Source organism: Amborella trichopoda, chromosome 4 (genome assembly GCF_054954075.1).
Source record: "Amborella trichopoda isolate Santa Cruz 75 chromosome 4, AtrichopodaSantaCruz75HAP2 v2.0, whole genome shotgun sequence".
In the NCBI taxonomy this organism is placed as follows: domain Eukaryota; kingdom Viridiplantae; phylum Streptophyta; class Magnoliopsida; order Amborellales; family Amborellaceae; genus Amborella; species Amborella trichopoda.
Window position 1 is genome coordinate 21087600 of NC_142339.1, and position 15568 is coordinate 21103167.

At 36.2% G+C, this 15568-nt stretch overlaps 1 protein-coding gene across 46 annotated transcripts in view; it reads right to left on the minus strand.

Moving 5' to 3' along the window:
- Window positions 1–15568, minus strand: part of LOC18423397 (ATP synthase subunit B) — a 45974-nt gene that overhangs the window by 6254 nt on the left and 24152 nt on the right. For 31 of the 46 annotated variants that reach the window (XM_088863863.1, XM_088863866.1, XM_088863860.1 and 28 more), the window contains 3 exons: window positions 3498–3562; window positions 933–945; window positions 189–269 (listed from right to left, as the gene is read on the minus strand). In XM_088863863.1, coding sequence (XP_088719989.1) covers window positions 189–269; window positions 933–945; window positions 3498–3562 — 159 coding nt within the window. Of the gene's footprint in view, window positions 1–188; window positions 270–932; window positions 946–2067; window positions 3657–15568 lie in introns of those variants that run through there. The other 15 variants (XR_016053373.1, XR_016053372.1, XR_016053370.1 and 12 more) reach the window with 7 other exon arrangements.

The following is a 15568-nucleotide window of genomic DNA, read 5'->3' on the forward strand; positions in this document are numbered from 1 at the left end:
ACCTTACAAGGATTTTCAAACCCAAAGTGCACATACAATTGGTAATATATACAAAAATGAACACGAGAAAACCTCCGTAGTCAAGTTTAAGAATGTTTAAAGCCTACAATAATATCATTTAGTACTCCAGTTATTATGACAACAATAATGGTAGATTGAAAAGATATATCAAGTCGAAATTCACCCACCAATTCACTTGGTGCCCTTGAAACTCCATATATTCCAACAAACATGCGTAAAATATTGAAATTATTTGCCAACACATCATCCTGCACAGAATCAATATCAAAATATTTATGTACAAGGTAATAGTTACATCAAATCATCATCCAAGCCTTATCCCAACTATTTGGGGTCAGCTAACACATAATATGAAAGACTGATAATATTCCAGAAAATTGTTGTTTTTGTCAATACTAAAGGATATTTTAAAATATATGGAATTACTGAAATAAATGGCCGAAAGCATGACTGTTGCAAGTAACTCATGTTTTAGCCATAATCCACATAAAGGTTTCAAATTTTGAAGAATTTCGCCTAGTTATGACAGCCATTTCCCAAAATGGTAATTGTTCTTTCTTTCTAAATGCAGTGGACCATAGAATTCAACTAAATCAACAAAAACTGGGTCCAAGTATCATCAGAACTTGGGTGAGACTTTGAAAGAACTTTTAAGTTTTTCTCACAAATGACCAGACATACAGCAGCTATAAACAAAATTAGATCTATCTTTGTTCTTTAGTGATTTTATCCAGGTTTTACATTTTGAAGTTAAAGATACCATTTCTCGAGCATTTTTTGGCCTGAGTTTGTATTGTACTAAGAAATATGTTCCGGCAGTTCTCTGAAACAATTCTAGAAATAGCAATTTTGGATATCAATTTATATAAAATCATGCAGTAATGCGAGGAAACAAAATTAAATGTGCCCACCTCATAATCGAACCTGCAAAGGACATCCAGCCGCATCGTTGTACATGAATAGCATGCAGGCAGGGGCAAAAATACAGCACATGAATCAGATATCAAGATATGTACGATCATTAGTGCACCAAAAATACAAGTACCTCATAAGAATTAGTTTGTTCCTGGAAGGAGATTCTCAAAATATGAGAATATCAGAACAATATTGCTACCAATGCCCAAAATAATTCAAGTAGAACACTGTTACAACCAGTCTGTTAATCTGAAATACTGAAATAGATAATGCGTTGTATGAATTAAGCTTTTTAAAACTTCGTGTTGACTTGAGAAATCCCAAATTTTGTATTAATATTTTCAAGAACAAAAGAAAATTCATAGGATCCGTTATTCTGAAACATAGTGTTCCATTCTGGGGTCTGATAAAGATGATTTCAGTGCACCTTCTCGAAAAAAAAGAAGATGATTTCAGTGTAGAGTATCATGTGAAATGATGTGCCACGCATGAAAAAAAGGAGACAATAACATCACTTTCATGCATTAAGAGAATCTTCACATACAAAAAAGAGAATCAGGAAAGTGTAATGTCGGTTGCCAGAAGCTCCAAACTTAGCGAGCATCATAGAAGCCCCATACAACATATATTCAAAAATAAATAATGTTTAAAAACAGATAAAACTTTTTAGGATCTAAGGAGTTTGATGCTCGATTTCTCTTTCAAATTTGGTCGAAAGAATAATGTTTTTCCTCCCTTAAAACCCAATAATTATGTTGTGATGCATTTTAAAGGTTCCATAATGGAGCCCACTATAGGTGAGATGGGGCTATTCCTTAATATCATGGAAAGAGTTCCAAAGATAATGGGAAGCTCATTGGGACCACGTTCCTACTCTCAAATCTTGGAACCACACTATGGGAGCAAGAGTTCCGCCTCAGATGGGAGATCCCAATAACTATGGTCCAAAATAAGGTTTTGATCAGCATTTACGATTGACGCTATTATCAACAGCCAACTTCAGAATTATCTATGCAAAACTACTTTTATTTCAAGAACAATAATATTGCGTTAGAAGTCACCACTTCTACAACAATCTACTCCAACTCATTTTGAATTCCATATAGTTCCTCAGTTTCCTTTTAACTCCTATTTTTGCACACCGACTGAAAACCATCTCAAATTTCAGATCTGTCAGAAGCAACCTCCAAGACCAATGCTCAATTTCTTCAAAATATTCACACCCTTATACAAGAATTTTAATAAACAGACCTATATAAGTTGCTAAACTATCATTTGGCTAATTAATTTCTCCCTAAATTTTTTCATTCTCTAACAAGGAACAAATGTTCCTAAATTTCTCCAGCGTTTCTGACATGGTTAAGGATGCACAATAACTACAAAACTACAGAGGTTGGCATCATTTGGGCCTTAGAAGACGTACAAACTACAACGATACTAGCAGTTGCGTTTTAATTTCTAAACCTCCCTACCAGTCAACAAGTTGCCTCAAGAAACTCCAGAAGCAGAAGCCTGAACATCATGCTGTAGATCACATAGCTATTCATGATACACTAAATAATATTAAGCCTTCAGGCATTTGCATGTATTGGCCAAACACAACACAAAACGCATCAAAAAACTGCATGCCGACATTGTGATTAGTCGATAGGACTCTCACTCTTCAACTGCATGTGCGCCAACAATGTTTCAACCCTTTCCAACCGCCTACATGTAACCATTACCACGTGCAACAATTAAAGCAACTGAACCACATCATTCTATTCATGCACTGCAAAGCACAGCTCCCTGGTTCGAAACCAGAGCGCAACTGAATTCCATCGCATTATGTGAAAGCCATCCAACAAGAAGTCAGAACATTCAACCAGGAAATCAAAAACGACCTGTGATGAGTCATTCTCACCATGTTCCACCTTGGCTCAACATATAGTCTTCAGCTCGTCAGGAGTAACAAATCTCCACACTCCAATTCACATAGTACTCTGGTTAATGCATTCTCAATCCACACTACATGTCTTTGCCACGCATATATAAAGACATGTCGTTCTCCTTTTTGAGTATGTCATTTTATCATAACTTAATTGAAAACAGTAACCCTAATATGGCATTGATCTTGCAGAACAAAAGTGAAGCACATAAGCTTGTTGCACAATCACGTACTAATGCAAAACTTACCCTCTCAAGTTGCAGAAATGGCAAAAAAAAGGTAGGAATAACATTCCTGTCCAAATTTCTACTTGGAAACCCAAAGCATCACCAACCCAAAAAAAGAAAAAGAATCACTTCAGCAAGTGATAAAGAACTGAGAATCAACACTAAAATCTGTAACCTAGTGTATAGGTGATACCACATTAGAAATTGGCATGGCATGTTGGAGAATATAGAAGCAACACGAAACATAATAATTGCTTCTCTTCAATGAACAAATGAAAATGACAAGAGAGGAGAATCTGAGGATTCCAGTATTTGTATCATATGCTTGCAATATTTACTTCAAATAACATTAGTCCAAAAAAACCTAGTACACTGTTTAAGAATAGTAAATGGAAATAACATCTTACAGATCATCTGAAACTTCAACCAGGAACTCTGACACTGAGAGGAATTCCATGTGGCTTTCACTGATCTTCCAAAGAGTGCAGAAAATATACGTTAATATTCACAACCATGGATCCAAGAAGCATTTTATGATTCTGAGATCCTAAAGTTCTTCTAGTAAGCTGAATACAAAGACTTAAGTTAAAATTTTGAAACTAAGAATGATAGGAGCAGCATAAATGGTAAATATAACTTTTGACACGATCAGACTGAATAAAGAAATTTTGAACACGTGACTCAATGTGGAGATTCTTATGCAGATGGACAGAAGCATAAGCATTTTCTAGAAGCGGGACTTGGAAAACCCAAAAATTATATTGTTCCTTGTGTTATGAGATAGGTTATCATTTATCTAAAGTGAACATCTCAAGAATATTATGGTGTTTTTATCCTTATGGTAATTTATCCTTTTACCTTGAAGGGTAATTTAGTCATCTGGATAGAGTACTCATATGCAATTATAAGAGCATTCATTATGACATTTACCTCAACCTGTTTCTTACATTCATGTAACCATCAACAAACAGAGGAAATTTGTGTTTAACAATCCTAACAATATCAAAGATCAAACCAACAATTTGGCATACTAGAAGTTCTTGTAGGAAAATATGTCTATGGTTCTCCTTGAATAATTGATACTTCAGTCTCACCAGATGACCTGGTATCAACACATACATATATAAATCAATACATACAAATATGCATCTCCAGCAATATCATTTAGGGCATATCAATGACGAGATGATCAAGAGTTGTTCTAATTCTAGTTAAGTGCATGAGGCCGCATGATTTCTGACCAATGCTGCGCTCATGAGAAAGTCAAGATGCCCTGCAAGGCCTTCTCCAAGCCATAAAGGTTGAAGGGACTGCTAATATTTGTGGAACTCCTAACAATTGGCAAAGGGTGATTCTCTAAGATTTAAGATACCCAAATGCTTGATCAGTGTAACAGTATCAAAACAATATGACAACAACACTAATGTTGGATACTCTAATGATACTTGTAAATATAATGTAATACAAATAAAATTAAAAGCTTTCCCTAGAAATACACAATACGACACCAACACCAACGTTGGATACTCTAATGGTACTTGTAAATAAAATGTAATACAATTTAAATTCAAAGTTTCCCTAGAAATAAAGTATAGAATATTTATGATACTATGATTTATCAGAATTGACAACAGACTCAGTCTCACTCATTGACACTGCAATCAGGCTGCGCCCATTATCTCTTATGAATATGATTCTCTACAAGAAATGGAGAGGTCATGGCATTCAAAGTCACAAAAACCTCGACTTGGGCAAATCTACATCATGTGTATTATTCACTACAGATACAACTAAATGTATAATTAACATCATGCACTTCCACCCAGAGATGGGGCCGTCCTCCTATGACTATCTCATACCGATTTTCTAGGATATAAAAAGCTTGACAGAAGTGCCCACAACCAGCCACGTGTTGCTAGACTGATGACCGAAAGGTTCCAGTTCCTTCCACATTACTGCTGGCAGAACTGGTGCTAGTTCTGAAAATACTAAATCACCACCCCAAGTTTCTCTGCTATTTAATACTCAACAAGCATATGAACAAGAACTCACCAGACAGAGATAACACTGGCCATCGAGAGGACTACTTCCAGGACCTCAACACAAATAGAACCAACAACTCTAAAGGTCAGCTGCATCAAACCATCGAGGGCAACATCCCTCACACCAATCCATCTTCAGATGACCCTATGTGATTTTTCAAGTCCTTGGTGCCAATTATTTAAAATTATTCCCCCATCATCTGGTCTCTATGAGCCTTTTAATTGATGAAAGTTGCTTCTCTATCTGATGTGAGCATAAAAAGAAGTATGTTCACTGAAAATGTGTTAAAACATGACCCTGGTGTGAAATAAAGATAGGAACAGATTGGACAACCAACAAACACTTTCTTAGAGGCTTTTTATATTTCCTTGGAGTACAGTTCCAGGGAACCTTACATGTCATATTAATTTACATTCAACCCAATTTTTAGGTTGAATCATCTGTGATTAATCAAATGCCTCATATTACAGAGTACAATTAGAAAAGTAAGAAAAAGAATATGAGCAGATCCATGCCAGTATACCTCGCCATCCACAGGTTTTTCCTCCTCTCCCATGGTCCTTCAGATAGGTATCTCTCAAGGTTTGGGTATGTTTCTCTTTAATGTATGCTCTCCTCTCTGGCTTCTCTATGCAAGTTGTATTGTTTTCTATGTTATAACTATATTATATTCAGGGATTTTCAAATTCCATCACTTTTTGGTTGGGAACCACTATGTTAAGTCAGCAGCAGGTTATGCTACCCAATGACCCACCACTCAAATCAGCAGTTAGGGGAGACACATGAATGTACATGTCATATCATATATATACTCAAGACATGATGGAAAATCATTTGAAAGTCATAGCATGATCATCAAATAACAATATAGCCCTGAGCATCTTCCTCCATGGTTATGGCATATTGCCTATCTTTAACCATGGTTTGTCCTGTTTAACAAGCTTTTTGCTCATATTTGAGTGGGGTAACAGCTATATAGCTGCCTCACTCATTTAGGCATCAATAATTAGGTGTATTTGAGCCTTATTTTCCCCAAAATTATCCAAAACCAGATATTCTCTAAATTTGGCAAGAAAGCCTTGGGTCCAAAATCAGCAATATTTCACTGCCATTTGAACCTCAGTATATGAGTGGACCTTGATTGGCACCCATTCATCCATTTCAGAGTGTACATCCTGAAAAGTCCAAGATTTCCTTCAAGAAATAGGCCCTGTGCACATTCAACAAACTCGAGGTTATGACCTTTCTGTTTTTACTTGGTCGAAATCCAATCCAACTCACTGGTTTCTCGTGCTGAAAGCTTTTTGGTAATATTGACCATATTTAAGCTGATTTCAGGGGTTCTTACTCTGAAATCGACCCATTGCAGCCTGGAGGCACATTTGCCATGGTTATGGGCTGTTGGGTTGTAATTGAGCCTATCTTTATCTGAAACTTGGAGTGTTCTCCCTCTTAACCATAGACCCCGGGCATATTGACCAAATGGAGGCCATTTCAGAGGGTATCTGGCCCTGTTTGGTATAACAGGCCTCGCATTTTTTGGCCATGGTTAACCTTACTTCAGCTATGGCTAAGTTATGTTAGGTATTTCTTGAGCCCTCTTTAATACAGAAACCACCGAAATGAAGCAAACATCCTTTCTAAACAAACCTCCATGATAAACATATCTTCCAAACCTTCATCTGCCTGCAACTACTATCTCAGGTGTTTCAGCTAAAACCTACTTAACATATAAAGATTAATAAGGGTTTTCCATCCTTTGGAAGCTTTCCACTCTCCAAGATGCAGTAGTTCACCTCTCAAGGTGTCCTCCCTACATTCTTCTTGTCTAAACTACACGCTCTTACTTTGCCAACTCCAAGTAGGATGTTGACTTTGCCTCTCAATTTCCTCCATTTACAGCCATTGTTCGTAGATATCATAAAGAGCTTTCTTTTATCCCTTATGACAAGTCCTCCACGATTTTTTTTCTTCATCTAGCATAGTTTTTCAATACCTTTATTGTGATTTTGCAATATTTTTCTGGAGCATAGAACACTATATATTTAAAATATTCTGTTAATGCAACTCAACACTTCAAGGACATAAAATACCATCACCATTTTGACATTGCCCCACTTAGTAACACCAAGTCAGCTTCTCTTTCAGGAAATCCATAGCATTATTCATGCATATAAAAGCTATTTGTTTAAGAACAATAAAGAACAGAGGGCAATACAGTGGTTAAGTTATGTTGGTTTTGTGGCCTTTAAAGGCCTATAAAGCTTGTAAAAATGATACTTTATAGTGAATATGCACTTCAATGGGAGTGGGTGTGTTGAATAACAATGGGTTGGACGGTTTATAGCCCTGGTGCTGTCCAAAACCCTTACCTCTAGGTATGTGGCACTACTGAGAAGGGTTTACAATAGGTTATCCCTTGTTGAGGTCGGAGAGATGCGCAAGGATGATGTTTATAGACCAGAATAACTGTGTGATATCTTGTGTGCAATCGTAGGCCTATGAGAGTAAGAGCCAAAGCCTCAACAGACTTCCGCACAGTATATGCATATAACAATTGCATTACTAGGAAGCAGTCCTATAAGAGGGACACGTGTTCATATGTATAGAGAGAGACCCCTGTGCACTGTGGTGACAAGTGCTAGACTTGCTCTTAAAAGGAGGGACAGAAATCCACATTTTGGGATCATGGTTCCATTGTTTATTGTCCAACTTTGACAAGTCAATCATGAGCTCTTGCATTGAGACTGTGTGATGGGTCTTTGTTGGGTCGGATAAAAAAACAGTAGTGGATCATTGTTCTTAGTTCAAGTGGAGTGCCCTTATTGTCACTAATTTTGACCCATTGATACCATTCCGCTTCTAAAATATTTTATTTTGGAAATAGTAATATATTTCTGACTTCTATAAAAATTTTAAAATTTTGTTTATGCAGTAAAATTCATTAAAAAGATAGTTTTGAAATTTTCAAAACTTGGAAGGGCACATGTGGGGAGCAAGGATCCAGCCCCCATGTGTGTGCCACCCATGTGTGGGACATGTGGCCTTGTGGGGGCCACATAATGTCTCCAGCGTGGCATGCCCCACTTTTTTTTTTTTATATGTTATCTTTTAGTTAACAAAAACGTTTACATAAGGTTGCAACCTTAAAATGTAGAATTAACCTCAAAAATCCATCATAAAAGGTTGTTTTGATTTTGGAAATCCCTCTAATTGATCATCTCGATATCAATATGTATGAATATGAAAAGAAAAAAAGATTTTCATGTCCAAAAAATTATATATCTTGCAATACATTATCTAGACCGTTCATTTTCAAGATTTTCAAGTGTTTATAGATCTACTTTATACCAAAATTATATTTATGATAAAATTTGGAGGTGTGCCTAAATTTGATTGTTTAAGGTTGCAACCTTATACAAACCACACCCTTCAGTTCAAAGATAGATGGTTAGGGAATCCTTTAAAATTGAAATAGATTTGTTCTCTATTCAAATGGGAGTTTTAAAATAAAATATTATATTTAACTTCCTATAGATTTTGGAAGATCTAGACAATGCTAAATGTGGTTATAATTTAAATTTAAATAAAAGTTGGACTTGAGTCAAATTATAAAAGGATAAAGTTCCTATTTTCCACCGAAAATCATGCCGGCTGATTTGTGGGATGAATGACTTAGATTTAAATCTCTCTCACCCCAAAGATTTACTAAATATCCCAAAGGTCAAGCTAGAAAATAAGATAAGGCATACCTAGATTTCATCCTACTCCAAGTGGGAGATAGATTTTTTACTATTTAAATCTATTTGGACTCCTCTCAATCTGCGAATAAGATTTTTCTCTCTCACATCCTAAGCAATAAGATCTCTCTCATGCCATATTTTCTCTCTCTCACGCCAACCTCTCACTCCCATATTCTTGGCACGCCAACCCCTCTCCTTCTCTCTCCTTCTCTCTCCTTCTCCTACTTGTCATGTCACCCAAAAAGAAAAGAAAATAGGTGGTGCCATATGAAACCCTAAAGCTAGGGCTTGCTGTTTTTGAAAAATAGAGAGGTGCATACAGCCTAGAGAGAGACCAATTGAATAGTTAAGCCATAATTTGTTCCTATAGGTTTTCTACAAACCCTAGTAGGGTTTTTGAGCTCTCTAAAACCCTAGATTTCCTGTAGAGCTTTCCTATCACAAAAATTCCAACAAGACCAAAAGGATTAAAAGTGCACCATCGATCAGGAAATCGGGTGTGGGGTGTATCAAGCCCTATGAGGGTAACTCTGGGCATCTTCTAATAAGTCTTCCCAGTTGATTTAATTAATTCTCAGCCATATTTTATATTTTTCTGTGAATTTTTAGGAACATATTTTGCACATAAAATCATTGTGGAAGACTGACTATTGCTCCTAACTAGTATATATTTGTTTAGACAGTAAAAGTAAAGATCTTAGGCTGTGTTTAGGGTTTTAATTTTGATTTACAGCAGGGTATAGTGGCCCATTGTAACAATCTTAAACTTTCAAAAAAAAAGCAAAAAAAAAAACAAAAAAAAAAAACAAAAAAAAGAAACTTTTAATAAGTGATGGTCCATATGAGCATGATAGTCCTTAGGGACCATCACCATTTTCAAAGCTTTTAGTTTGAATTTATTTGTTTATTGTTGCCTTGCCACGTCCAGTGGACGTGGGCTTTAAGCGTATAAGAGGTAATATAAACGTTACACCTTGTGTATGAGGTGTAACTTAATAAAATATTATTATCAGGTGTCGTAAGAGTTTAAATACGAGAGGCGAGGTCTCTCTCTCTCTCTCTCTAGCCGAATTTTTATCGGAAGCTCCCTTTCAAAATATTTTAAGTAAGTGACATCGTCTTCCTGAAAAATAGTCTGTTTTTAATAAATAGTGATATTTCCATCCAAGATCTTTATTTTATAAGTTTTGTGTGTAAGTGACCTCATTGTCTCGAAAAATAGTCCATTCTTTTTAAAAATAAAATGAAATAATTATTTCTGCATATTATCATGAATTTTAGGCGTGATAAATTTTATGCGCACCCGACCTCATTATCTTGAAAGATAATCTTTTTAATAAAAATTGTGATATTTTATCTATGTTAGAAATTTCAAATGCTGTAAATTCTTAGAAAAATAAATTTATTTATTTTTCTTGTCTATTGTTAGAATATTTTAGATACTATCAAATTATTAGAAATAAATGTGATATTTCTGCTTTTAGTAAAATTGTGAAATTTCTTTCTACTGTTTTCAAATATTTAGACATTGTGAATTTCATGTGCAAATGACTGCCTTATTATCTGAAAAATGACATTTTTGTATTTGATTATAGTATTGTTGTGAAATGTTTAATTGCAAATTAACATCCCATAAATTGTAATAATTTCGTATTCTTGAATTTCTATAAAAGTTTTTCTATACATATTAGCTTGGCAATTGTGCTAGAATGTCTTTACGAATTGCTACCTTTCTAAATTTGAGCCCAAAATATTTGATTGGTTGAAATGTTATTGAAAGTGACTCTTATTAATGGTGTCAGTGAGATTCATATTAATGATTTCAGTGATATGTTGAGTACATGATATTTGCTGCTTTCGAATGTTTAAAGAGATTTAGAAATAATTTAAGTATGCAAGTGGACTCTTCCGGTTCGCCGGTGAGGTATAAGTGGACCTACCCGGGACGCCGGTAGAGATTAAGTGGACTCATCCGGTACGCCGGTGACGTATAAGCGGACCTGCAGGGATTAAGTGGACCTATCTGAGACGCCGATAGGGATTAAGTGGACTTATCAGGATGCTGATGGGGTATATAGGTGACTTACTTGAGACGCCAGTAGGGTATTTTGTGAAATCCTTTGAATTATGCACTGTCGTTAAAGTGTTATGTGCATTTCAATTATTCGGATTATACTTAATTATGCATTTATTGAAAGTGAAACTGTTGATGCATTTCTGTTAATAGATCTTCTTTTTGAAAATATTGATATATTTCAACCATGATTATTTTTAGGATTATGATGATCACTAACTGAGTAGCCAAACTCATCAAACTATGGTAAACATTTTTTCAGGATAACTGCGGATTCATTTTGAGTGCTAGTCAAGATCAACCTTGGAAGATACTGTTGTTGTGTTAGCCTTTTTTATTTACTTTGTAAGACCTCGCCACTGTAAATTTGTCCTATCTAGACGTATATATATGTTTTGACTGTCACATCTCAGGCATATCAGTATTGTAAACTCTTGGGGTGTGACAATTATGGTATCAGAACAATAGGTTTAAGATTCTTAGGAAATTTAAAAAGAATGTACTTAAAATCACATTTATTGTGTGTACCGACCGGGACAAAGTCAAGATCCAGAATAGCTGAGGCTAATATGGAAGAAATTCACAAAGCCTTGAAAAATATGGTTACTCTAATGCAACATCAGATGGAAAACAACAATCCACCCAGGCAGTCAGTTACAGGAAATGGTGGGAGTAATATCGAACAATTTAAGAAATTGAACTCACCTTCTTTTAAGGGTGTTGTAAACCTACTGGAAGCCGAAGGATGGATTATGCAATTGGAGAAAATATTCGGGGTAATGAAATGTCCTGAAGATAGGAAAGTGGCCTTGACAGTCTTTATGTTAGAAGGTGAAGCACAACACTGGTGGCGAATAGCAAAAGGAGTATTGGTCAAAGAAAATAAACCCTTGACCTGAAAAGTATTTCTAGAGGCATTTAATGAAAAATATTTCCCAGATTTTATTTGAGACCAAAAAGAAATGGAAGTTTTGGAATTAATTCAAAGAAACCGGACAGTAGCACAGTACGAGGCCAAGTTTACTGAATTGGCCAGGTTTGCACCACATATGATTAACAAAGAGGCAAGAAAGGTGAAAAAATTTGAAAGAGGTCTCAGGCCAGCTATCAGAAGCAGGATATCAGTCTTGAAATTGAGAATTTATGCTGAAATAGTGGATCGAGCCCAAATTGTCGAAAAAGATCTTAAAGATTACTAAAAGATGAAAAATCAGAAAAGTCATGTTAGACCTACATCATCTAATCGACAACAATTTGAAAGGCCAAACAAGATGCCAAGGCCCTCGCCATTTCAAAGCCCAATAGAACCATGTAAAAAATGTGGGAAAAACCATGGATCAAGTCCTTGTTATTGGAATACGGGAGCCTGTTTTAAATGTGGAAAATTGAGACACCAGATTAGACAATGTCCTAGCTTACAGACACAACAGCTTCCAAAGCAGGGAGAGATAGCTCCAAAGCCTCAGATGAAAGGAAGAGTATTTGCGATTACCGAGCAAGACGCTCAGGCCTCAAAATCAGTGATGCAAGGTACTCTTACTATCTTCCAAAAAATAGCTCATGTTTTGATTGATCCTGGATCTACTCATTCATTTGTATCACAACACTTTGCATGCCACTTAAAGGTAGAACCAGAACAATTAGAATATATTCTAGAGGTAACCACACCGATGGGAAATTCAATTAACACCAATATAGTGTACAAATCATGTGTAATAAAAATAGAAAAAAAGGAACTGTTGGTTGATTTAATACTCCTGAAAATTCAAGATTTTGATGTAATCTTAGGCATGGATTGGCTTTCTGCATACCATGCAAGTATTGATTGTTATAAGAAAATGGTTACCTTTAACATTCCGAATCAACCAGTATTTTACTTCAATGGTGTCAAAGAAGACTCCCCATCATATTTAATCTCTTGTATTCGAGCTAATCGCCTCCTTCGAAAAAGGTGTCAAGGCTTTCTTGCCTATATCAAAGAAGATAGGAAGGAAAAAACAAATTTGGATACCACTCCGGTTATCCAAGAATCTCCCGACGTTTTTCCAAAAGAATTGCCAGAATTACCGCCTGACAGGGAAATTGAATTCTCCATTGAATTATTGCCAGGGGTAGCACCAATTTCTAAGGCACCTTACAGAATGGCACCTGCAGAACTTAAGGAATTGAAACAACAATTGGAAGAATTATTAGATAAAGGTTTTATCAGGCCCAGTGTGTCACCTTGGGGTGCTCCAGTACTGTTTGTCAAAAAGAAAGATGGGACTATGAGATTGTGTATTGATTATAGACAGTTGAACCAAGTGACAGTGAAAAATAAGTATCCATTACCTAGAATTGACGATTTATTTGATCAATTACAAGGATCACAAGTGTTTTCAAAAATTGATCTTAGATCTGGATACCATCAGCTTAAGATTAAAAGTGAAGATGTACCCAAGACAGCTTTCAGAACAAGGTATGGCCATTATGAATTTTTAGTCATGCCTTTTGGATTAACCAATGCACCGGCTGCATTTATGGATTTGATGAATCGGATCTTTAGGCCCTTTTTGGATAAATTTATTGTAGTATTCATCGATGATATTTTAATTTATTCCAAGAATCAGAAGGAACATGAGCAGCATGTAAGAATGATATTGCAAATATTAAGAGAAAAGAAATTGTATGCCAAACTTAGTAAATGTGAATTTTGGCTTGAACAAGTGACATTTTTAGGACATGTTATATCAAAGGAAGGTCTATCAGTTGATCCTTCAAAGGTTGAAGCTGTTGTTAATTGGAAACAACCAAGTAATGTGACTGAAGTTCGAAGCTTTTTGGGATTGGCAGGATATTACAGAAAATTTGTAAAAGGATTTTCTCGAATCGCAACCCCATTGACTCGATTGATACAGAAAAATGTCAAATTTGAGTGGACAAGTGAATGTGAAGAGAGTTTACAAGAACTAAAAGTTCGATTAACTTCAGCACCTATTTTAACTATTCCTGAGGGAAGTGGGGGATTTGTGATTTATAGTGATGCTTCACATAAAGGCTTGGGCTGTGTATTAATGCAATATGGAAAAGTAGTGGCATATGCATCCAGACAGTTGAAAGAATATGAGAAAAAATATCCAATTCATGACTTGGAGCTAGTGGCAATAGTATTCGCTTTGAAAATATGGAGGCATTATCTATATGGTGAGCAATTCGAAATATACACGAATCATAAGAGTTTGAAATACCTCTTCTCTCAGAAGGATTTAAATATGCGACAGAAAAGATGGATGGATTTCTTAAAAGATTATGATTGTACAATCCATTATCATTCAGGAAAAGCTAACGTTGTGGCCGACGCTCTAAGTAGAAAATCTACAAGAGTCTTAGCTCATCTAATGATCCAAGAAATGAGATTGTTAGAGGAAATAGTGGATTGACATCCAACTCCGTCCATTAATGGTGTGGTAAGTATGATTGCCAACATTAAGGCAGAACCCCAATTAATCTAACAGATTCGATTGGTACAAAAGAAAGACCCTCAGCTTATAACAATTATAGAAGAGGTGAAGCAAGGAAAGAGAGATGAATTCTCTATATGTAGTGAGGATTTGCTAAGATTCAAAGGTCGGGTTTGTGTTCCGAATGATGAGAGTGTAAAGAAAGCTATCTTGGAAGAAGCACATCATTCTCGTTATACGATACATCCCAGAAGTATTAAAATGTATCAGGACCTGAAGAAAACCTTTTGGTGGAATAATATGAAAAAAGAGGTAGCACTATTTGTGTCTAAATGCCTGACATGCCAGCAAGTAAAAGCTGAACATCAAAGGCCCGTTGGGTTGTTGCAGCCTTTATCCGTGCCAGAATGGAAGTGGGAGCACATCTCTATGGATTTTGTCTCTGGCTTGCCTAGAACAAATTCAAGACAGGATAGCATTTGGGTCATTGTGGACCGGTTGACCAAAGCTGTCCACTTTCTACCGATTCGCACGACGTACACTTTGGATCGACTGGCCCAGTTGTACATTAAGGAAATAGTGCGGTTGCATGGAGTTCCTGTCAGTATTGTATCGGACAGGAATACTCGGTTTACTTCTAAATTTTGGGCTAAACTACAGTCAGCCATTGGGACAAGACTCACCTTTAGTACTGCCTTTCACTCCCAAATTGATGGACAATCGGAGAGGACCATCCAAACCTTGGAAGATATGCTGAGGGCCTGTGTTATTGACTTTACAGGAAGCTGGGATGACCATTTACCCTTGATTGAGTTTGCTTATAATAATAGCTTCCAAGCCAGTATTCAGATGGCACCATAGGAAGCCCTGTATGGAAGGAAATGCAGGTCACCCATATGTTGAGACGAGGTTGGTGAAAGAATGCTTTTGGGGCCAAAAATTGTCCAGATAACCACAGATAAAATAGCATTAGTTCGTGAAAGGCTCACGACAGCTCAGTGTCGGCAAAAGAGTTATGTCGATAACCGAAAGAGAGATCTTGAAATTGAGGAAGGTGATCGAGTTTTCCTAAAAATCTCACCAATAAAGGGCATTATGAGATTCGACAAGAAAGGAAAGTTGAACCCACGTTATATCGGACCATTTGAAATCCTGGAAAGAATCGAAGGTGTTGCTTA